This window comes from Genypterus blacodes, unplaced genomic scaffold (genome assembly GCF_046128005.1).
Source record: "Genypterus blacodes isolate CSIRO-AG114 ecotype Tasmania unplaced genomic scaffold, CSIRO-AGI_Gbla_v1 ptg000093l_1, whole genome shotgun sequence".
In the NCBI taxonomy this organism is placed as follows: domain Eukaryota; kingdom Metazoa; phylum Chordata; class Actinopteri; order Ophidiiformes; family Ophidiidae; genus Genypterus; species Genypterus blacodes.
Window position 1 is genome coordinate 2,445,225 of NW_027466897.1, and position 24,776 is coordinate 2,470,000.

Consider the following 24,776-nt stretch of genomic DNA (forward strand, 5'->3'; position numbering starts at 1 on the left):
TTCTGCGGCGAGTGGCTTTCTTTCTAAGCAAACACATTTGGAAATGTTCTGTCACTGTTTACGGTGGGAAAGGAGTTTGTGTGTGTGTGGGTGGATGGATGTGTGGAGGGGTGGTGTGGCTCACACACACACACACACACACACACACACACACACACACACACACACACACACACACACACACACACACACACACACACACACACACACACACACACACACACACACACACACACACACACACACACACACACACACACACACACACACACAGAGAGAGAGAGACACACATGTTTGACTGGATGCCGTGGAAACGGGCAATGTTTGGTCCTGATAGTTTCTCTCTCTCTTTAATTGTGGGGAAATGGGTTTCAGATGTTACTGCGCGACTGATCACTTCGGGCCCCGCTCAGCCCCGTCATGTCCTCCCAAACCACATCAAGGAGCCCGGGGCCGATGTGGGACGATAGCAGCGCAGCCAGAGAGGCCCGCTGTGGGGCGAAAATGCTCCTCTGGGTGCCCTTGCAATAACAAGATCCACATTAGCAGTAGCCGTGTGATCTGTCAGCTAAGGGGAGCTGTTTTGCTGCCTACGGTGTGATGTGAGACACAAAGCCACCATGAGTGAAGCAACAGACGTTTGCTGGACGAAGCCCTACAAATGTGATAACCACTTTTTGATTTTGGCCTGTAACTTTTAAACCTTTAATGATCCCTAAGCTCCATCATATAGGCCACACCCATTTGTCTCGAACTGCCTTTTTTTTTCTCCTCCTCCTACAAATTTTGAATGATTTTGTCACATATTGTCGCACCAAGCCAGAAAAAAGCGTAACTTTTGTTTCCTCACTGTTCAGCGACGACTAAGTGGCAGAGGTGAGTGGGCGCGGCTCGTTCTTCACAAACGAGTTAGTCTCCTCGAATCGAACTTGCCGGACATGTGGGCCGACTTTGTCAATAGAATAACGTCGAATGAGAACGCTCCCGCCCCGTATTTCCAGCACCTGTTGAGGAGATGCTGGATCACTGTGGGCGTCACAAAGCCACATTCCAGCAATAGAGTCTTTTGGTTGCTTTGGTTTGTTTTCCTTGGATGACTCCTTACCCCTGGGTGAGGACTCTGGTTATTCACATGGGGGGGAATGTAAGGGTTGATGTCATGTGTTCCAGCTTTGAGACAGAGACTGAGAGAGAGAGAGAGAGAGAGAGAGAGTTTGGGGTGCAATGCTGCCCCCTGTTGTTGGCTCAGGTTGTCTTGAGTTGTATAGTATATTGACAGAGACTTCATTGTCTTTTCACTGCTGTTTGTGTTGTCTTGAGATTCATTAGAAGTGATTTGATGTCTTTGAGTCGTGACCCATTTTGTTCAGAATACACACCTCTCTCTAATGTATATAAGTATAAAGAGCAGGTTTGATTCAGACTTATCTTGTCCTTACTGAGACATTTGTTCAGGAGCCCACATTTCCTTTCCTTTACCTCCGAAAACTTCCTGTAGTTCATCTTCTTTTTGCCTGAGAACCTGGTGGATTGTGTTCTGTTCCAGTACGTTCTGGATCCCGGGTCTGTCCCCCGGGGGTCTCCTCCCAGCCAGAGCCACAGGTCAGGAAAACACGCTGTTGTCATGTGGCGACCCACCAGAAACACATTTGGCTCCTGACCCACATTTGAGGAAACACAATTTTGTTTCTGTATGTTATCTCCTCCTCTCCGGGGACTCGGGCTCTTGAGAGATTGTCATGAGTTCATCGGCACTTAATCTCCCCTCCTAATCAAAACAAATGTAATAACTTGTAAAAACACTGGAACACATGATGTGACAGTTTGTATCTACTAAGTCATGCTTTCTACTGGAAATCCTGCGTCGCTCCCAATTTGATTTCTACCACGACAGCTGGGACGCCAGTGGGAATTGACCAATATTGACGGCTAGGAGGAACTTCCCTTTTCAAACACAAACACACACACACTCACACACACGCGTTGGATGTCTCTTATCTTATCTAAAATTAGATCTGTGATGCATGTGGATGGAATTACATCATCCATATCATGGATTACCCCAGGTGTATGTGATTACATTTCAACTTTACATGTGTGTATCTGAAATGTACTGTATGTGTGCGAGCGTGTGTGTGTGTGTGTGTGTGTGTGTGTGTGTGTGTGTGTGTGTGGATGAGTTTTGCTGTGTTTCGTGCTGATCTGGAGGGAGGGAGAGTTAGATAGCCGCTACTTACGATAGGGACGTGTTTGCCTGCTGGCCAACAACCACAGGCTGAGAATGAGGAGGATGTATGTGAGGAAGAACGAGTGGAGGAGCTCAGAGCACCTACCACTTTCCCATGAGGCCTTCATGAGAGCAGCTCAGGTGGAGATGTTATCAACAGCAGACAACAAAATCAACAAATCTTTCAAGTTTGAGTTTTAAAGCAATGTTTGCGCGTATAAATCTAAATCTATTCAGAGATCAGATTAGGAGTTCACCGTTCTTCTGCTGTTCTGTGGGCAAAACACATGAAACATCTGTTAAACATCCAGTGTGATCCTTCCAAAAGGAACAATCCAGAAGGTCACATCACTTCACTTCACATCACAATCTCTGTCGCTTTCCAACTCTCCCTCTCTCTCTCTCCCCCTCTCTCTCTCCCTCCCTCTCTCTCTCTGTGTGTAGCTCCTATTGAGCATCAAAGCCCCGGCGTTCCGTTCCTACGGAGCAGGAATCTTCCTACTGTAAAAACAAGACTCTGGTCCTCTCCCACACTGTGCAGCGGCGTTTGGATTTGAACCTGCGTGTGAACCTCATCTACCAGTTCGCCAAAAGGGAAATTGGGGCGTTGGTGGAAACAGGTTTTTCTTACAAATTAAGCGTTGACCTTCATACGCCGAGCAAAACATGGATTAAGATCCATTACCAGATCAAAACAAGACGTCATTATGATTTTAACACTTTGTTTACCAGTTTGAATCAGTAGGTAAACACATACAATTAGATGAATGATACATATATATTACTCCAAAGAAGATACACGTGCTAGTATACTTTCATTTTGAACCACCTTTGCTCTCATGTGGGGGGTTTCTGCCGTGTTTACTCTGACTCGGGACGTCCAGACAGAGAAGAGAGGTCGAGGGTGCAAGTGCAGAGAGGAGCAGGAGCTTATTTTGGAAGAACAAAGACGAGATGGTGGAGAGGGAATACACAGCATGTCATCAAAGGCAGAGGTTTGATGACAAGCTGTGTGTGTGTGTGTGTGTGTGTGTGTGTGTGTGTGTGTGTGTGTGTGTGTGTGTGTGTGTGTGTGTGTGTGTGTGTGTGTGTGTGTGTGTGTGTGTGTGTGTGTGTGTGTGTGTGTGTGTGTGTGTGTGTGTGTGTGTGTGTGTGTGTGTGATGGCTTTAGCTACGCCGGCGCTTCTGTTAAGTGTGTGCTTTGTCTGGTAAAGATTAAAGATTGAGCATCGATGATCTGTCACACACACATAGAAACACACACACAGAGTATGCTCATGCTGATACAGCGTTGGCTCTCAGACGGGCAATGGCGCACCCTGGTGGGCATGAAGCGTACTGTCACTTCACACACACATAATCATGCGGGGAACTGATGAGAGGCCTTACTTTTCTAGAATAATCATGATATCATAAGAAGTAGTACTGCTGCATATGTGTGTGTTCACTTGTGTTTGTGTGTGTGTGTGGCAGCAGATAGAGGGATCAAAGCGTCTGAGTGCTTATCATCTCCCGTCCTAATTATAGCAGGGAGCCACATCAGGACAGGACAGGACTAAAGGGTGTGTTTGCATGACAACAGACGCCAACATCCGTCTCTGACTGTGCATATATGTGTGTGTGTATATGTGCCACACCCAGCCCTTGTGTGTCTGTGTGATCACAGCCTTTGATCACCTGGCTGCGTTTGATTGGTTTGGTGCTTTGTTTTTCCTCTTTGTTAATCTCACAGAAAGGAGCAGGTGGGGCGATCTATCACCAGATGCTGCTTTTGTGTTTTATGTCACACACGTGTCTGATCCCCCTGGACGCCGGGCACATTCAGAGTGATCGCACAGTGATTCAGAGCCGCAATCCATAACTTACAATCACCATGGCAGAGCAGGAGGTTGTAAATTATGGATTGGAGGTGATTGATTGGCTCCTAAATCGTCCAGTTATCAGCTGTCAGGAAAAGAGGCAAAACTAGTGGAACCAGTGGAAACCATGCATCCACACACTCATTCTCACACACATTCACTGTTTCATGTGTATGAATGAAAGAGCGAGACATGAACTGACCTATTCAGTAGTGTCAGCAATCCTGCCTGTCAACGATGAGAAACTATGTGGTGTGTGTGTGGGGGGGTGTGTGTGTGTGTGTGTAGGTGTGTGTGTCATTATCAGCAACTCCATGGCCACGCAGCTGCAGACGAAGAAGAGGAGGAGAAGCGGCCTGTGACTTTCACCATACCCCACCTGCTTGTGTGTGTGTGTGTGTGTGTGTGTGTGTGTGTGTGTGTGTGTGTGTGTGTGTGTGTGTGTGTGTGTGTGTGTGTGTGTGTGTGTGTGTGTGTGTGTGTGTGTGTGTGTGTGTGTGTGTGTGTGTGTGTCCACCTGAATGTCAGCCGCACTAATCCATCCCACGCGCTTTGACAGACAAGCCTTCGATAAGACAGGAAACCCGATCCCTTTACTGTTTGATCTGCACATCACACACACACACACACACATACCCCCCCCCCCCCCCCCCCCCCCCCACACACACACACAGAAAGACAGGCACAGATAAAATGTCTGCATTTGTTTTAAAATTGGCATTTACTTAAAAGTCAAAGCCTGCCAAAAACACAAATTAAATTCATTTCCTTTCTGGAAGTTAAATGATGAACTAAGAGAAACCGCTCAGTTTTTAAAAAGGGATCTTTACTCAATATTTTATAGGAAACATACTTGTCCTTGCAGTGTATTTACTGTAACAGTACAAAGGGTGAAGCAATGATAGTTATGAACTTTGACAGAGCTAAATTGTGTAAACACAGGTTGCATTTCTCTTTAAAACTATCTTATCTTGTTTGCTGTTCATCTTTGTCAGTTGTTGTTGTTAGTGTTCTCACTTTGAACCACACGTGACACACTGTAGTATCTACAGTAACTGGGACTGAGTCATCTCCATTATTTAGTCTCTGTTTTCCCTGTTGTGCCTGTGTGTCTAATCCGTGTGTGTGTGTGTGTGTGTTTTTGGTTTGGCTCCTCCATCCTCCTCCTCTCCTCCGCTCACTCCCACTGTCCTCCTGGCAGGGCCTCGAGCAGCTGACAGGAGAATTCTGTCACTAAGGCTAATATTAGATAGCAGCTTCACTCCTCCTCTGCTCAGTCACTCGGCCCCATATGTCATTCACTGGAGCTCATTAAATGTTAGGACGGAGCGCCGGAGATGCGCGCTGACAGATGCTGACAACAGACACCTTCATGACAAAATGCTTCCACAGTCTGCCTCAGTTTGCACCAAACCCTGGTGACAGCTGCCCCCTAGTGGTCATCTGGGTGTTCTTTCACTTCAGATCATCTCAGGTGGCACATTAACAAGTGTTTTGACTGTTTGGCTTTGAGAGGGTAGACATAACTGAGCTTCAGCTAATTTCAAAGTAAAATAATCCGTGTGTATACCTCTTAAAAATACAGGTAGAGCAGTAATAAAATAAATGTACCAGTTTTGGATACATTTATTTGAGGAATACATGAGAACGGCCAAATGTATTTCTTTAAAATAGAACACAACATTATATCTAATGAATAAAACAGGATATTCTGAATTGGAGACAGAGTCAGTGTTCCAATGTTCCAGGCAGTATTTCAAAATAAATACGACGCTGTGGGAAAATGACCCGACAGCTGATGTGATGCAAAACCTTAATGTCTATTTACCCAGAGGAGCGATGCTGAAGCTGCTACAGTTGCACCAAAGCGCCACTGGGGGGCAGAATTTCACTTGGAGGAAATGCAATGTTGAAGCTCTGGACTGTAAGACGTCACTTGTTGCACTTCTTGCATGTGCACACACACCGAAGCAAATCTAATCTCTATGTTTGACTATTAAAAGCAAATACATATGAGTATTGAAATCATTCTAAAATAAGTAATAGTCTTTATTGATCCATCTGAAAACACAAAAAAACACAGAAACGACCACAAAAGGCCAGAACTCACCAAAAATAAAGCGAACACCTACATTGAGCCACACTTCTCCCTTATCCTCATTCATCCATTCACACCTCCCACCTCCCTAAATGAATCTTCCACTCCTTTTTTTGTGGCTGGCGAGAACAAAGATGGAGAGGCAGAAAAGCTTGATGTTTCCCCCGTGCAGCTAATAGATTGTGATTATTCCGGCTCTGTTTTGTTTGATTCGTGATGAAAGACTCCCTCTTTTCCTCTCTCTCTCTCTCTCTCTTCCTCTCTCATGTGTCGGATCAAACCTCTGCATGATCAAAAGCCTGCGAGCAGAGAGTTTGCGTGGCTCTTTACACTTTTGGGGCCAGGGTTCGCTTTTATCCCAATTCACTAAAATTGGTTTTGAATGAACTTTGTGCATAATCTTAAAGTCTTTCATCTCTTCATCGTTTGGTTTGGTCGACACTCTCAACAGGTGTGTGTGACAGCCTATTGTCTGTCAGCTGGTAATGAGTGGTATTGATCATGGTAGAGTGATATGCTGCTGATAGGGAATTGATTACTTTTGCCTTATAACTCTTCAAGTCCCGATGATGGAAAATTGACAAACGAACCAATGAGGTACAAGATTAGATTTTCAGCCTATGGCGTTTGCTGTTACTAAGAATGTCACAGCTACCTTATCATTGAACTTAGAACCGTATTTGTGTCTTTTTTCCTCTCCACGCTACATGGCAAGATCAACCAGCCCTCCTGTTTATCAAAGTCTGATCAGGGAAATTGGATTAAACCACAAGGAGATGTTCACATCTTCCTAAATGTGGGATTCAATACACAGAATCACTGCTCATTCGGAGTAGGCGCACGCATGCACACACAAACACACACACACACACACACACACACACACATCTTATTAGAGCTTTGGTTGTGGCATGTGACCTGTTGAGACTGGAGTACTAGACAGATAAACCTTTAGAACTTAATTCAAGTTTATTTTCACTTTAAACTGGCATTTTTCAACCTTGCAACATTTCTCCCTAAAGATATTCTTGTATGATCTCTAAGCTGAAGGTTCCCGTTTGGTTTTGCACACAATCCTGCTGTGTAATTGCATTGCTTTATACACTTAGATTGCACGTTGAAGAAGTGTTTTGGTTTCTGCTTTGACGTGTAATCAAACCTACAGGAGGCTGAAGTGTGTTTGAACAAAGCCTGCCATACTGGGTTGAAAACAAACACACGTATCACTCCCAGGTGTTTAGTGTGATGTTCAGTTGTTGTTCCGTCGTGCTTTATACTTGCCTCTCTCCGTTGTGTGTAATAATAGTCCCCGGGTCATATACACACACACACACACACACACACACACACACACACACACACACACACTGCATAAAACACAATGCGGCAAAGCTGCAGAGGACGAACCCCGTGTCCCAGTTTGAGAGGCTGAAGCCTTTAACGTCCATATTTCAACCCAGAGTACATGCAGGGTCATAATGAATCAATGAGGACGCCCTCTTTCATTTGCTCTGATGTTCTGTAGTGTTTGGCCTAAAAGTAGAGCACTTAATCACGCAGGTTTGCTCAGATGCATTATGGGCCCTTCAGATTGCGTGACGACATCATGTTAGGATGTTTACTTGCAGAGGGGGGCTCATTATCAGGCCGCAATGGAAATCTACTGGGGGGTTTCTGCTTCCTTCTCTGCGTTGTGTCTCAGTTAAAGGTGTAAACATTGGAACATTGGAAGTTTCAAACATGTAGGACTTTCTCAGGTGTTTGAGGGTGATGTCTAATTTTAGACGGACCTTGCAGGCTGAGCTGGAGCCATTCAGGTCCTGTGAAAGGATGCTTTGTCCTGGACTGCATTGTTGTTATGGATTTGTAGTGTAGATGTTCCTCTTCCTGCATTTGGGACAAAAACAATATAGAATTTATTGCAACATTGACTGTTTTTGCAATGATCAATATCAACAATTGAGGTTGGCAACCAGTTTATGATGCAGTGATGTAAAGAGTATAAACATGACCTCACTAAAAATACTTTATAATGTAGATTTTGTGGTTGAATCAGTTTTGCTTTATTGATTTTGGTATTGATTTCGGATGTATTCACCTGATTAAGTTGTATTAAAATACAATGTTACAAAGCAGACAAGCCTGTATTCATTTAGTCCCAATCAGGTTGGGGGTGCGATTCCCGGGAGCAGTTAAATAGCCCGGGGCACTGATGAGCTGAGTGTCTCTGAGTCTGAATGCTGGTGATGGGATTAGAGGGACGCTCTTGAATATAACAAAGTAACTGGACTACACGGGGACAGAAATAGGTACTTGTCACCTGTATTTAGACCGCCAGCGACCCACAACTCTGAACAAGAGCCGCGGTGATTGGATCATCGATCGCTGCTCCTATTGGCTCGATCAGCAGTCAGTCACACCGCCGCACTGGCTGATTCGCGTTTGAAGCAGAGCGACTGAATCTATGTTTGAGCTCCGACCGTCGGATCGTGTCGCAACGTCTCTCCACACCGACCGTATCTATTGGAATATAATTGGAGCTCCGAAGCGTCGTTTCGAGGTGATCCCACGATAAAAAACGCCGTAAATGGAGTTGGAATCGTCGTCGTCGTGACTCTTCCTCGCCGCCTCTCACCCAGCAGCTCCCGGTTGTTGTGTATACGTTGAAGTTGAAGCAGCAGCAGCAGCAGCAGCATCCATCCACACCCCCGGCTTCTCCTGCACAGACATGGGCACCGTCCTCTCCATATCCCCCATGTCCAAGAAGGGCGCGATCATGGACGCCAGCGCCGCGGGAGACGCGCTCAAGAACGACAAGAGCATCAAGCGTCACTCGATGTTCGTGTCTCTCTCCTGGAAGAAGCTGGTGGCGAGCTCGGCCAAGAAGAGCGCCAAGAAAGTGACCCCCAACCCACCGCCCACCCGGGAACCGCCAGCGTCCGGCCAGGTGGCTCAGCTCAACAACGAGAACACCAAGAGATCCCAGCAAGCCGAGGAGAAGAAACCTAAAGCGCCGATCCCGGTACCGGTACCGACCGTGCCCGTGCAGAAGACCAACGAGCCCGCCGCCGGGAGGGTATCCACGGTCCAGAAGCAGCCGAGCAGCCTCTCCTTGGTGTCGCCGAGGCGGGTCGTCATCCAGGCTTCTACCGGGGAGCTGCTGCGCTGCTTGGGGGAGTTCATGTGCCGCAGGTGCCGCAAAGTGAAGGAGATCACCAGCGGGGATGTGATCCTCTGGTTCCGGAGCATCGACCGGACGCTGCTGATCCAAGGCTGGCAGGATCAGGGCTTCATCACGCCGGCTAACGTGGTGTTCGTGTACCTGCTGTGCCAGGACACGATCACGGAGGACATCGAGAGCGCCTCGGCGCTGCAGGGGACCTTCCAGACGTGCCTGTACCTCGCCTACTCCTACATGGGCAACGAGATCTCCTACCCGCTCAAGCCGTTCATGATCGAGGCCAACAAGGACGTGTTCTGGGACACGTCGCTCGGCATCATTGACCGGATGAGCCCCAAGATGCTGCAGCTCAACTCGGACCCGCACTTTTTCACCGAGGTCTTCCAGGACCTTAAGAACCAGCTGGACTCCGGTGATCCGAATTTGGACCGCTGACAGGCAGACGGACAGACGGACGGACGGACAGACGCTGGTGTGTTTAGATGAACGTCTTATAGCGGAAACCGCAGGATCGTGGTTTTGAATATCGAAGCACAGATTGAAGCTTATCAGCTGATCAGTTCTGGGGGCTGATTTCTGTCTTAAAGTTGTTACACTACTTTAATGTGATGTTTAGGACAGTTTAGGACATGTCCACGCATGTCAACGGTGTATTGTCGTTTCGTCTCGTCCATTGGTCGGTGCAGGGGATTGACCTCAATGAACAAAACCGCATCTAAACAGACGTTTCAAGTGCAGATCAATCACGGAATTATAGTCGACTTGGTAGTTGTTGGGGTCGATTCCGCAGGACAGGAGCTGATTTGTTTGTGGAGCTATCCGAGGTGCTGACCTGTGCAGCCTCTCCAGTCCCTCCTCTTCCTCCTCCTCCTCCTCCTCAGCCGCTGCTTATTCGAGTCACTTTCCACAACAGAGCCAAGCCTGGATTAAGAGCAGCAGAGCCACAGTCCAATACACTTTCAGCACATAAGCCCTAAGCCCTGTAAGTAGGGGAATCTATGGGTGTATTTTCAGCTCACAGCCAGCGGATCATTTAGCTGTAAACACAACATGCACGGCGTGTTAGAAGCATGCTCGCTTTAAGGAGAAATAACGGAGATGAGGTCACTTTAAATTTATTTCCAAAATAACCCCGTCTCGTCCGGAAAATTGTTTTAGATATTCCCGAGCCGGTTCAGTGTATAAAGGTCCTTCCTGCAGACAACATCTGCAGGTCCCAGTGCCCTCTCTGCTATGCCGCATGCATCTCCTGTCAGTATCCTTTTGATTTTGTTAAGATCGGTGTCATTTTGTGAGTAGAACCAACAACTGTCCGTTTTTTCTGAAGTTGCGAAACGCTTTTATTCTTGCCTAACAGAGATACAGTAGAGCTCTACAGTGGTGTATAGGTGGAGGTGGTGTGTTGGTTGGAGACACACTCACACACACACACACACACACACACACACGTACACACACACACACACACACACACACACACACACACACACACACAGATGTTCCCAGGTGGCGATGAAGCAACACTATGGACTCACAGGGTAAAACTCCTGCCAACATCACTCCAGACTGAATTGAATGTATAGTTTTAAAAACAGATGATTGTTTCCTCTAATACGTGCCAACTCTAAAGAACTCCAGGCCTGAATCCATACGGTTTACATGTACATACCTCAGACAAAAAGCATATTTGAAATTTGCTCTTTATTTTATTTGATTTCTGCCTGTTTTGACGGTGGCTGTATATATAATGAGTTTTTAAAAAAAGTGTAAAAAAACCAATAGATCTTATCGGTTTAATGGTTGTCGTTTATTTGCCGTGTTCCGTCAAACGTGCGGTGAGACTCTTCCTATGTGACGGCGGTCTCATTGAGAAACAAATGGAACAGAACACGAGCGTTGTTATTTGCACATTGTCGTGTCACATTTCAGGTTTCCGTGAGCTAAAATTGGATTGAATCAAAAAAAAAAAACGCTGCAAACCAATCTTAGGCCATCGGGGCAAAAACCTATAGAGCATTATTACCAATATTACCAGTCTTATTATGAGTAATCATTGCGATGTTGTGTTATGAACCCTGCTGCTTGGAAAGTGGATCCACCATGCTGCTATTTTTGTACGGCTGTGAACAAACCTTTAGATGTTTTGCACGGTGTTCGCCCGCCCGTCACATCTGCACCCCCCCCCCCATCCTCTGTGAATAAGATCTTTTGTACAGGTCATTTGTATCGGCTATACGCTTCTTAGCCACCTGAGCTGCGAGCTGTCTGATGTTCCGGGACGTTTTACTTTTCAATGTGTTGATAAAAAAAAAAAACATGTCGGTGCAGTAACTGCTTATGGTGACAAAAGTGAAATAAATGCAAATTATGTAGTATCTCTTGTATGGTTTCCTCTTATTGTGCATGTGATTGTTAAGGGAGACAGGTGAGGCATAGTTGCGCAATAGAAATATGTCAACAACAAATAGGTTTCACTCAGATTAAGAGTACACACCCTGGCATCTGTCCCTGTTCTAATGCATGCTAACAGAGAGCATCAATATAGGACATGTCTCTATTCCAGTGGTCTATTGGAACTGAAGTGATGCATCTTGACATATATAAGGAATATTTTTGGTGCCCTTGCCGTGTGTCCCCGATGTTCCAAACGGGGTCACGCACTGAAATGAGAACAAAGAAGGAGAAGAAGAAGAAGAAGCTCGCTTATCTGCTTAACTGATTGAAAGATGCTTGCAGCGAGTGGACGTGTTTCAAAGACATGATGTCGTTGTCGTGTCACTTCTATAGATTCCTCTTTTCAGGGTTGTATGTATCAGTCTGGGTGGCTGATTTGCGTTGGATTCTGTATGATATCTGAACTGACTATCAGATGGAGAAATGGGTGCTGTGATGCTGTGATGCTGGTGTGTGTGTGTGTGTGTGGGGGGGTGAATGGACCCAGGATATGCCTCACGCTTTTTGTGAATAGGGACACATGGACTTCAGGGTTCTTTCATTTGATTGGTCGGAATCTGCTGCAGTCTCAAAACTCCCTCCCGCCCTCTCTCTCTCGCTCTCTCTCTTCCTCCCTCTCTCTTCTCTCTCTCTCTCTCTCTCTCTCAATGCCACACCTGGGTGAGGGAGACAGGAGAGAGTGAGAAAGAGAGCGAGAGAGAGAGAGAGGGAGATAGTTTTGAGACTGCAGAATCAAACAAAGACAGGAAGACGAACCGCAGAGACGCACGAGGAGAGAGACGGATCACACGGGGATGAAACCTTCCATGTTAGTCATTTTCTATAGACTGCAGTTTGTTCTTTCCTTCCGTTCTATACAGGCTCCCACCAGCAGCAGCAGCAGCAGAGTTACATAAGGCCTAAACTAGTGCAGATCTGTAAGCCTTCTCCTCATTATTAAGATTCAGTCCTGGTCTCCAGCGTATCTGTCTGCCAGCCTGCTTTCTGCATTCTTCTCTGCTGGTCTCTATAGTAACGGGTAGGTAGGTGAATGAGAGCTGGACCAAATAAACCCGTGTGGGGCTGAGCGTGGGCTGAACCACTGCAAATACACAGCACACACACTGTATACTCCTCATCTACAGAACATATACATACAGTGTACTCGACACGTACACAGTACTTGGGCTCTTTCTGAACGATTTAGATACTCAGGCAAGGTCCTGTTACATCATATAACTCATAGGTCCCAGGGTTTGCATGATCTTGTTTTGTTGTTATACCGGTAATAAACAAAGAATCCTCAGGAATCTGTTTCCAGAACCAGGAGCAGGAACCAAAAAGGACTTTGCTGTGTTCCCTCTTCTCTCTGGTGCGCCGTTCCCAAAACTAGACCAAAGGGAAAAACATCCTCGTGAGGATTATGTCTATTTCGCCGCACTCCTCGCGACATAACCGCCCTGCTAATCCCCTTTAACCAGATTGTTCCAGTTCCCAGTAGCAGAGAGAGTCAGCCAGGTGGCACTCATTTACCCTATCGGGGGTCAAGCCAGGTCTGGACCGGGTCAAGGAATCAAGATCCGTCTAGCAGGTCAGTTTTAAGTCACATCAATTGAAGACAGGTATCATCTTGGCTTTGTTATTCTCTTTGTACTTGTGACTTGACCTGTATTGACTTTTCCTCTTTGTTTTTCCCTGCAGGCTCTGCACAACCACAAGGCTTGGGTTATTACAGTTGATTACAGCTGTTGGGTGGAGCTGTGTTGGCTGCTGCTCAACTCAGGCCCCCTGCAGGTTGAGCTCGTCCTACCTTACACACTCTTCTAAGGGAAACAAACCTACCAGGAAGGTCAGGGGTCAGTTGAGGAGAAGAGGTCTAACCCGTATAGGAGCTCCCCAGTTTAATGTCTGCCTACTATCTCTGATGAGGAAAGTTAGTGTAGACTTTAGACGTATCATCAACTCCAAGTGGGAGTAACACTTTGAATTTATCTCCCTCCGGAAACATCTCTGCATCAAGGTCACGTCTCTGAAACCGTATAGATCTCTGCACTCAGCGTGAGTCAGGATCAATGAATGATCAGACGTACGAAGCGAACCCCCGCACGTAGCGTTCATTCACCAGTCGACGCCTACACGTCGATTGTTCGTTCGTTCGTTGGTTCTATCGTTTGCTCTTTTGTGGTCTGTGACTCATTTCCCATCTGCATTATCGTGCGTACACCGTTTTCATGTTACGTAAGGAGACCAAACTGGAGTCTGGATGTTAGCATTACAGGGAGGTGATGAGCAAAGCTGATTAATTCAGTTTCAGTGGGATGGAGGGAAAGCATTACTGGTTTCCTGTCCTCCGGCTCTAAACAAATAGACTTTGCTCCCACAGGGGAATTTGCCACACTCGACCCACTTTCTACCTTTTTTTAACTCTTATTGCAACACACTGGCTCTAGGGTAACTCATATCTGGAAACTTCCACTTATACCCAGTTTTTGTCTAGCTTCAGAAGAGCCTAGATTACAGTATGGGACTCACTCTGTCTGGGATGGTGTTGAGAAAGTTTAAGGCCAAACTCTCACAAGTTCATCCGGATGTGGCTGAGATCCAAACATGAGGACTTTCCGCACCTTGTGTTTCCAAGCGTGTCAGGGTGTGTGTGTGTGTGTGTCTATGTTTGTCTGAGTGTGTGATAGTGTGACTTGGAGAGAGAGTGAGAGATCTGCCTCCCTGCCTTGTCTCCCTTCTTTGGTTTTTCCGGTTTGTTGTCACGCGGCGTTCACCCGGCGTCACCGGGCTGATGCAGATACTCGTCTCACACTGTGCGCCATGCAGTGAAACTATAAAATGGCGGTCATCTCGCTGCAGGAGCCTTTGGGGGGTATTAATTTTTAGGATCTAGGTCTGTGTCTAGACACGAGGGCGAGCGAAAACAGGCTGAACATGGGACTAAACCTGGTCTCTGCAGGACTTATACGTCTCTTGTCTTATTCTGTGTCTATTTCGGGGCCGAGTAGGTGTTCTGTTCTAATTTAACCCATACTTCATTGCCTCTCTCTCCAGCTGGAGGAGTGACTCACTGACTGACTGAAACATTGCACACCGAGCCCACTCAAGTCTCTCCTAAACATGCACTCGGGACCATTTAAGTGCCGATTAACTCCTTGCGGACTTAATGTCAAGACTAATTGTTTCTGTACATCCTGTAATGGCCGTAATTGGTCAACGCGCTTCTCTGCAATAGGCCAAAGGAAGGGACCTAAACTATCTCATATAGAGGAAATGTGTCTCCATTAATGTTTGATAGTATTTAGCGTATTATTTAATCACTGCAACACATCAATCAGCTCATCAAATAGTGTATTCATTCATTTGATAAGACGTCATCGTTGCAGAGATTCCCGTTTCTACTCTCTGTCCGTGAGCACTGTGTGACATTAGAGCTACGTTGCTGGGATACACTGGTCTTCCTTCTCTTCCTCCTTCCTCCTTATTTGTCCTCCTGCTCCTCCGTCTCGTACTTTCACTCCGTTAATCCCGTGGCGTGCAGGGAAAACACCCACGTAGTTATGCAAGGAGAGGAGAGAGGATGAGAGCCGCTTAGGCAACAATGGGCAGCAGATTAGTTCGATCGCTTCCAGGAAAAGACAATGACGTTTGCAGCATCACGCATGTGAGTCGCTCCACAGATCACAGATGCTCCATATGTTCACCTATTACTGACATCATACACATACACCTGTGTGTGTGTGTGTGTGTGTGTGTGTGTGTGTGTGTGTGTGTGTGTGTGTGTGTGTGTGTGTGTGTGTGTGTGTGTGTGTGTGTGTGTGTGTGTGTGTGTGTGGGGGGGGGGGGGGGGGGGGGCAACCTTGATTTGAATCAATCGTTACAGGAAAGACTTTTCCTGGATGTGTGTGTGTGAGAGAGAGAGACATAGAGAGAGGGAGGGGGAGAGAGAGAGAGAGTGTGCTTGTTGTAGATCCCAGGCCTCACTTATTGATATTCAGGACACACAGTGTTGTTGCTAATCTCTGTGTCTCTTTCTCCGTCTCCGTGTGTGTGTGTCTCTCTCTCTCTTTCTGTCTCTCTCTCTCTCTCTCTGTCTCTCCCTCTCTATCTTCCTGAATCTGTCTTTTTCTCTGTCTCTCTGTCTGTCTGTCTGTCTCTCTCTCACTCTCCCCCTCCCTCTCTGTCTACCTTCATTTTCTGAAGAAGATGGTGTATCGATCGATGCTCTCAGTAACGATTGTCCACCTCGGTGAATCTGAGGTTTGGGGCTAATCTGCTATTTACAGACGCTTCAATTCTACGGATTTGTTAACAGTTTTTGTGGCATTGACAGAACTCTGGCGCCTCCGTGTGGCTAACGGGAGTTACTGTCACATTGTATCACCGGCATCATCCTCGTCACTACAGCAGCAGCTTCACCCGAGTACAAGAAAAGGGTGTTTCCATGACTTATTTAAGGGAAAGAAAATGAAATACAAATAAGTATTACATTGAAAACTACTACGATACTAACACTGCACTAAAATTACGACTAACCCTAATACTACACTCAAATTACGTAAACACACACAGACGCACACACATACTGTTATTCCGAGGTTTTTCTTCTTCTTTTGTTGTGTATTTGTTGTTTCCTGAGTGTGTTCACTACAAAACCAACATCTTGTATCTCATGCAGTGTTGTTTCTGAAACACCGCTTTGCCTTAGGACCCAGGATTGGGCAAACAGGCTGTTGAATTGACGTGATTTTTGAAGTATTGTTTATTTTATTTTTTAGGTTTCCTTCAGATGTGAGACTTACATGCAACCCCTTCATCAGCATCATCTACATCTGCCACGGTCAGTGTAACATTTACTCTACATTAATATGTCTGTATGTCGTATATCAAAGAGTGTATTGTCTGATTTCAGCAGCACAGCAGTGGTTTATTACACGTACATGTACACATGTGACACAAAGGTTAGAAAGTGCTCATTTATTCACTGAATTATATAAGGACATGATTCATGCAAGTACTGACAAACACAATGATTCATAACAATCCATGTATTGGCCTGAGCCTCTATTCTATTTCCTATTTACAGAGCAGGTTCGTGAATACACAGTTTCTGTCACTATCCACGATATACAGAAGTCTATTTTACACAGATAATCAACAAAGTGCAGCCTATTGCATGAGTCAACTTTGATTTACTTACTTAAACGATTTCCAATCAAGACACAGCGGTCAACGTATTCACATTATGAGCAAACTGGGAGTCAAATGACAAAATCTTCCTGGTGAGCATAACAGGCATTCCCGACCGCCAGCAGATGGCGCCAGTTGTCCAATAACGGGTCGAGACTTGCTTCTCTGTTGGTGAAAATATGGACTGTTGTAAAAACAGAAAACAAGGGGGGAGAGTGAAAAGAACGTAAACACGACAGCAAAGGGGTGTGAAAGTAGAATAATTAGTATCATTTTAAACATTCTTTCATTCTTTCATTCCAACGATTGACATTGAAAGAGCCTTTACGATTTTCTTTATAATTAGACAAACATTACCACGAGATAATTTAGTAAATGGCATGTTTGGGGTTCATTACGATTTAGAAATCAACCGGTTGGTAATTTGCGTCAAAGTTGCGTCATTGTGCGTAATTTGGCTACGCACGTTTTCCCTCGTTCGGTGCGTTCACTTGTCTAAATGATGCGTTTAAAGTCAGTTGTAATGGCTGTTGATGTTACTCAGGCTGTTGATGTTGTTGACGCAGCTGATGTGGGAGGGAGACACGGTGCCAAAGGGCCCTGAAGGCGGCAGGTTGTGGCTGTGATACAGGGCGGCCGGCGGGGAACCGGGCCAGTAGGAGAAGCCCGAAGGCCCCACGCCGGGAGCCATGAGGTTCAGCTTGGAGATCCCGGAGAACGGGATGGGCGAGAAGTTTCCCTGGAACTTGTAGATGGCCTGTTCAGTAGTGGAGGGCTGGCACACCTGCGCCAGGCCGTGGAAGTCGAACTTGTAGGCGTAGCGTTTGCCGTGGACTTTGGTCATGATGTTCTTGTCGTAATAGTAGCGCAGCGCCCGGCTCAGCTTGTCGTAGTTCATGTTGGGTTTGCTCTTGCGTTCGCCCCAGCGCCGAGCCACCTCGTCCGGGTCGATGAGCTTGAACTCGCCGTTGGTTCCCTCCCAGGCGATGCAGGAGATGTTGGTGCTGTCGGAGAGGAGCTCCAGGAGGAACTGCCACAGCTGGATCTGACCGCTGCCTGCATGCCGGGGGGAAGAGAGGCACAATCTGAGATCAACGTTACCATGCAAATATATAAACACATCCAGGGAGAAAGCAGGATTAATCACAGTTTAGGGACAAATATTTGAAAAATATATATTACGGTGCATATTTTTCCAAAAGAAGTTGTCCTTTTTTTTTTTTACTATCAGCAAATGCAACATATTTTTATTCAATTCCATCTGTTGGCTCGCGCTTGTATGCACAGCAGGCCCTGATTTCATCTATACTATGTAAACATACATGTCCATTAGCTTTATTACCCTACAGATTTGTTTGGACCTCACAGATTTACTTCTATTATGGATCTTATATAAGAATAGACACGATCACCTCGCAGTTTATCCCCATTTATATAAATATAGACGCTGGTATCAGGATCACATACAAGCTGTTTACATTTTGAAATGCCAAATAATTTCCTAAAATATTCGTATTAACAATTTGTATTTAAAATGATAGGGCAGCAGATATCATTTGGAGTAACAGCTGTGTCATTTTAACCTTTATGTATTTGAAGACAAATCATTTTTTAAAGCTAAATATTATTATTATCTGCGGTAATAATAAACAACTCGCTATTTATTGAGCCTTTCTTTTGATTCTATGATCGCGCATGACAGGAATTAAATAAATACATATGAATAATCACAGTTGTTATACTGTATATTATGTATTTTATTGATTGAATATAATAATACTAGTATTTATTCCATTATTTTTCTAAATAATGTGATAAATAATCTAGAACAAACCCGTTCCCTGCGTATTCAGTTAAATGTCTTTTATCATATTTAGGCTCCCTTTCTTACCTTTCTGCACTCCTGTGTTGATCGGACCCCAGGATGTCCCTTTGCTTTCTTTCAGCAGGTTTTCCGTCGGATCTGGAATGGAAATATGTACCACTGTTATTCAGTTATTATAAGAGCATTACTGCGCATTTCATTTAAGCAATAATAATGAAAAACATTTCACGTTAGGAGGCAATTTAGGTAAAATTATAAAAGCTACATTTCACAGGGAGACGACACAAAACAATAACAAAAAATAGAGGGTCTCGCTTGTTTGGAGTTAATCAAGTGAAAGTAAATTAACACTTAAACGAATCAGTTCCCATCGCAATAATTCGTTCATATTTAGCACCAATATTAAGATGCGTTTTTGCAGGTATACAGGCGGAGGAGAGACTCAAATGGAAATAATGGAAATAAACGTAAAATAAAGCAACAAAAACGGCCTAAAAGCCCCTAACAGTATCAGGATGGAGTCAGTGTGCAGTGCGTGGATCGTCTCCTGCGCCTGCTCTCCTCTCCCACAGGCCAGGAAACGCGTCCAGGAAAGAGGATTTCCGATTTCCGACAAAAGAGCAAGACGGGGCTCCCGTAGATTGAGAAAAAAAAGGCTGAACAATCCTCCGGCCCGTAAACGCACCATTCGGGAGAGTGAGAGAGAAAGAGAGAGAGAGAGACATAGAGGCAGAGCGCGGTAGTGTGCGAGCGTAAAAGGCGAGTAAAGGGACGAACCTGGGAGATACATGCTGAACATGAGCTGTCCTCCTCCGCTCTGCTGCCTCATTGTGTCCGCCGCTTCACGGAGGCTTCGGCTTTCATTTCGGCGGCGGTGGCGGCGGCGGCGGAGGAGGAAAAGATTTTTATTAAACTTTATCTCACAACTGAGATCTGGAATAAATGCGGGTGGACAGATTGAAGTTTCCAGGCAACTGTCAGTGGCCCCCATCTCTGAGACAATATTCAGACAGCAATTTCCCCTGGTGCATTGCTTTAATTAAAAGAGCAATTTACCTCTGTCAGCCCGCCCGGTGCCCACAATAAAAAGAGACCGAGACAAATCCGGCCCTTATCAATCCGCCATCACAGTTTAATAAAGTTTCCGCGTTAAGATCTGAGTTTCTATGGTGAATTGAAGTGTTTGACATGGAAACCAGTTCAGATCCTCCTCACTTTTCCGCCTCTTTACCTCCGGGCAAACAACAAAGGCCTATTTCATGTTGGAAAGGGAATATTTACCTTTAAAACGTTGCGCCTCAGTGCGCACGGGAGAACAGGGACATCTCCTCCCCAGCATGCAAGCAAACCTTCTGTCTGTGGGTTTACTGCCTCGATGTGACGCTAATGAGCCTCCGTGTGCTCTCATATTCATATCAACCTGTTTGTATGGGAGCATGGAGCTCCCTATGCTGTCTGTAACCGTTATGAAACTTTAAGTATAAAACATATAACACATAAGAAATACAGAGACGAGCTGAGGTGGAAACATTTTTATTTTTTGGAACAAGCAATGACGTCATACACACACAACAGACATATTTAAAAACAACACAAAGCTGCTTGTGTGTCTTTTAAATGACAATTACAACAACAGGATCAGACACACATAACAGGAGAATGTGGCTTAGATGCTCTCTGATGGAGGTTTGGCAGAAGTCAGTGTGCATGATGATGCTGTAACTTCTTCTTCCTGGTCATAAACATACAGTATCTTTGAATAGCAGCTGTATGGATGAGCCAATGTGCAGCTTTTGCTCAGTAGACACATGCAGGAAATAATTAACTTTACATTTTCTTGCATCAATTGGACGGCTTTAACATGGAAACATATATTTTTTTAAAACGTGAAATATATGTGTAAAAGCCATTTCAGTCTATACTCTATCTGGTTTCCCATTTCCAGTATCTTTATTACCTCACATTTTGCATATTAATGATGTTTTGTATTATAATCTTTCCCTTATTTCTCATAAATCCTTATCTTATGTGCTTATGGCTCAAATCTTTTGTCTTTTCCGCCGCACAGCTCTGCCTGTGCGGTTGTGCAACTGAATGTTATCTAAGCAGGCTTGGTTCATTCCAGTCATACTTCACCTCCGTCTCTTTGAAAGTGAACAGTGACATGTCGGAGCGTTCGTCATCCGCAGTGTTTGCTCTGAAATGTGTCACCTGACCTGCGTGATCTCATATAATCATATCAGCTCATGCATGCATAAAAGCACATATACACACACACTAGGTGCTATCATTTGGTTTCCTCCCCTCTCTCTAATTATGACTGATTAAAGAGCCTGCAGGGAACTCTGCATATGTGAGCACCAGTGTGTGTTTACAGAGTCTTAATGTGACATGAGAGGAGCAGCAACGTTTAAGTCTGACAGACAGTTCAAATGACAAATCATTACTAACAAATGTGTCTGTTGTTGTTGTTTGTGTCCCCTCATATCCAGGGGACAGACAGCTGAGTCCTCCATGTTCTCACCTGGCCAACAGCGTCTCTCCTCTGGTCGTCTGGTCGATCTGTGTCTCTGGCGTCCCAGACTTGCTTTAGCTGCCTGTGTCCAGGTACGAGTCGCAGGCAACTTAAAACAAGCCTGGAAAGCCCGACTGTGTTTATATGTGTATTCTGTATATATCCAGAGGTGGGGCGGTGGATACAAAACAGCCTCCAGTTGTCCATCAACAGAGAGGGAAAAACACACAAACGCCTTTTCCAAACAATCATTACAATAATTGCTCTTATATATTTAAAACACCGATCTCTAAAACAAGAAGCTCACTCACTTACTCACTCCTTAGGGCCTGAAAGTAACAAATTCAGGCCCTTCTTTTTGAGACAAACCCAATGTAAACAAGTACAATCTGCTCCCATTGCTGCCAAGTAGTAAGTAAAGTAAGTAAGTAAAGTAAAGTCTTACCTCGGAGCTGTGAACTCAGGACCTCACAGTGACCCACCTGCTGTTCAACCTAACCCTGGCTGTGTGAGCCTCAGTCCTCAGGGAGTCGAGCTGCAGCCGTTTTGTAATCAGTCAGCACAGGAATGTATATTTGAGAAAGGTGTGTGATTGTGTGTAGGGTTGAACATTTATTAAAAGATCCTGGTTTGGGTGTGGAACTTTGAGCACAGTGTCAGGCTTATGGGTGTGTAACACGGAATCCCACGTCCTGGACCAAAAGGAGGTGTGTGTGTGTGGAAGCAAACACAGTCCAGGATACCAGCATGTGACTGCAAGATCAATGAGATAGAGTCACATTAGAATAAACAAACAAAAGGTTAGATGTTAAGATCCTCTGTGCAGACTAAGAACAGAGACTGAATATCTGAAGCCACAGTGTCATTTGCACGCTGATATGAATCATAATAATAAGGGAAATGAACGTATTCAAAGCCTCACTGGGTTTAACTCCCTTGTGTCAAAGCATAAAGCAGCTTATATGATATTTAACTCATCTGCTTCCTGTTCTCTGCATTCCAGCCTTTGTCTTGTATATGGATTTACTGTAAATACTATCAAACCCATGTAAGACACACAGGATAGAGATTATAATGATGTGGAGGATAAATACCTGAACAGTTAATTTGTAAGACACAGTTTGTGTTTTCATTTCATTCGTTTCACTGGAACCTGGAATGTAGGATAACAGGATTTCCAAATAGCAATGAAATGTTATGAGTTTTGGCAAATTAATACTACAACACATACTAGTTGCTCCTGTTGATTTGTGTGTGTCTGTGCGTGTGTGTGCGTGTGTGTCTGTCTGTGTGCAGTTATGTGCCCTGAGGGAGGGTTGGGAGTTAGAACTGTCACCTGACAGACTGGTTAAACAAACAAGTCATCAGGACCTTGGACAGCGTCTTTGTGCTTACAGTTGTAGGATGACATCACATGGGCGACACCGTGAAAGGGTTACAGTTACAGCCCATACAGGATGTTTGAACCTATCTGTCTACTTTTGCAGTATTCTGTACTTTTGTGAAAGGACTCCAGGCGTTTGTGTGTCTCACTGGGTCGGCCCTCTTGGTCGTCCTGTCGTCTGTCTCACAGCAGCAGAGGAGCAAACAATGTGATGTCGCGCTCTTGTTTATTGGGAAATTAGAAAACAGTCTTGTGTGAGAGACTTGTGTTTGTGTATTGAGTATTGAGGTCAAAACAAAGGAACACATACAAACAGCCTCTAGTTTTAAAGAAAAGCCTTTATTTCCATTTTCATCAACACATTGTAGTGTGGCAGAAGTAGGTAGTTAGATAGAAACACAGGCAGAGCCACAGACGGACAGAAGAGAGACAGGTTGCGTCAGTCTGTCTGCACCCGGGCTGAAGGGGGAAGGAGCCAGTAGAGTTTGTTGGGGTCGGGTCAGGTTCAGGCTTTAGTGCTGGATCCTACGGATGGACTGCACCTGGTTAGTGTGGGCCTGGGTGCTGTACTCGTTGTAGTGTCTGTACTCTCCCTGGTGTCTGTCCCTCTCCAGGATGTACTGGTAGCCACGGTATCCAGGGAACTGGTAGGCCACCCAGCTAGAGAGAGAGAGAGGGAAATGGTTCATATTTTGACAAAGAGCTTCTCCTGTATGTTCTGTATTCAGTGTAGTGACCCTAATAATGCCAATGGGAGGAAGGTGTTTGACTTACGCTCCTGAGTTGACCTTGATGGAGGGCACCTCCTTGCTGCACCAGCCCATAGCCTGTAGTGAGGGGTAGTCGTCGCACATCTCAAACTTGCGGCCCTGGAAGTCCTCGCACTCGTACATGGTCACCTTGCTGTCGCTGTGGTTCTGCGGAAGGGAGGGAACAGGAAATTCGCTGAGACAAAAGGAGCTGGGAGAGGAGCTAAATTATGCTTTGAGGGGGCGCAGGGGTGAGAGGAGGAGGAGGGGCAGAAGAAGAAGAAGAAGGAGGAATGGAAGGATGTGGGGACTCACGGCACACTTGATGGGTCTGAAGGACAGCATGTGCTCGGTTCTGTAGCTGCTGTTTCCACTCCAGGCCTCGTAGCGAGGGTAGTCTCCCTTCTCCAGGATGAACTGCTGGCCCATGAACTCAGGGTACTCATAACCCACCCAGCTGCACACCCAGGGGGGAGAGAGACAGGGGGAGAGGGAGAGAGAGGTGAGGTTCTGAATGAGGTCATTTGTGAGAGTATAACCCCAAAAACACACATACGCAAATAGAGAGAGAGAGAGAAGATACAAAGTGTTTGGCTGAGACGTGTCAGTTAGGCCGACGCCCACAGAATGGCCCCGAGTGAAAACAGCACGTAGCTCTTTTGTTCATGGGAGCACAAAGCAAACATGAAGTGCTGCTGCTGCTGCTGCTGCTGCTGCTGCTGCTGCTGCTGCTGCTGCACCCACAGCCTCCTATTATCTGATCACCAGTCAGTCAACCAGCCACTGTGCTCACAGCCGCCAGCTGCACACGGCCAAGTCATATTACAGAGGGGTCACACATGGATGCATACATCACACACACACACACACACACACACACACACACACACACACACTCATGTCCTTTTTAATCAGGATGTGACCAAGCACATGAGATCACATTGTTATTAGTTGTTATTGTTAATTTAACTGGCATGATCCAGAGATACACATTTACTGAAACCAGATTCTGACTCTAGATTTGGATTGTTTCTGCTATTGAATGATACATTTAATTGGATTTACATCAATGTCTAAGTGTAATTCTAGTTATTATTATTTGTATTTCTGTTTATTTACTTTCTCATATTCAGGCTCACTTCAGCAGAAACATTGGGAGTCTCCGAGTTAATTTTAAAACTTTGCTGGGATGAAAACAGGAATACATACGGATCAACACGGAGCAGATTAGGAAAAGGTCAGAGGTCACCAACAACCACTTACGGTCCATTCTCGACCTTGATGGAGCGGATCTTGTGGAAACCCCTCTCCA

General features: G+C 45.5%; 3 protein-coding genes and 1 long non-coding RNA gene across 5 annotated transcripts in view; 2 read left to right on the forward strand and 2 right to left on the reverse strand.

The window, feature by feature from the left end:
* The first annotated feature begins 8,704 nt into the window (after positions 1-8,704).
* cdk5r2b (cyclin dependent kinase 5, regulatory subunit 2b (p39)) lies at positions 8,705-9,991 on the forward strand. Its single transcript, XM_076159162.1, has one exon. The coding sequence runs from the start codon at positions 8,913-8,915 to the stop codon at positions 9,798-9,800; it is 888 nt and encodes a 295-aa protein (XP_076015277.1). The 5' UTR covers positions 8,705-8,912; the 3' UTR covers positions 9,801-9,991.
* A 5,377-nt stretch (positions 9,992-15,368) lies between these two features.
* Positions 15,369-18,044, forward strand: LOC143007717 (uncharacterized). The gene is made up of 3 exons (XR_012964509.1): positions 15,369-15,465; positions 16,580-16,641; positions 17,975-18,044. It is a non-coding gene; the product is annotated as an uncharacterized LOC143007717 (long non-coding RNA).
* fev (FEV transcription factor, ETS family member) lies at positions 16,780-20,105 on the reverse strand. 2 transcript variants are annotated; one of them, XM_076159164.1, is made up of 4 exons: positions 19,594-20,105; positions 18,883-18,954; positions 17,458-18,047; positions 16,780-17,175 (listed from the first exon to the last, which is right to left on the reverse strand). In XM_076159164.1, exons 1-3 carry the CDS (start codon positions 19,805-19,807, stop codon positions 17,506-17,508), a joined length of 828 nt encoding a protein of 275 aa, XP_076015279.1. In that variant the 5' UTR covers positions 19,808-20,105; the 3' UTR covers positions 16,780-17,175; positions 17,458-17,505. The 2 variants fall into 2 exon arrangements, with proteins under 2 accessions (XP_076015279.1, XP_076015278.1); XM_076159163.1 differs by having other exon boundaries at positions 16,780-18,047.
* Positions 20,106-23,033: 2,928 nt separating this feature from the next.
* Positions 23,034-24,776, reverse strand: part of cryba2b (crystallin, beta A2b) — a 2,533-nt gene continuing 790 nt past the window's right edge. The window contains exons 2-5 of the mRNA XM_076159173.1: positions 24,728-24,776; positions 23,780-23,921; positions 23,490-23,632; positions 23,034-23,375 (exon numbers count right to left, since the gene is read on the reverse strand). The exon at positions 24,728-24,776 is cut by the window's right edge and continues 140 nt beyond it. Coding sequence (XP_076015288.1) covers positions 23,228-23,375; positions 23,490-23,632; positions 23,780-23,921; positions 24,728-24,776 — 482 coding nt within the window. The 3' untranslated portion in view covers positions 23,034-23,227. The remainder of the gene's footprint in view (positions 23,376-23,489; positions 23,633-23,779; positions 23,922-24,727) is intronic.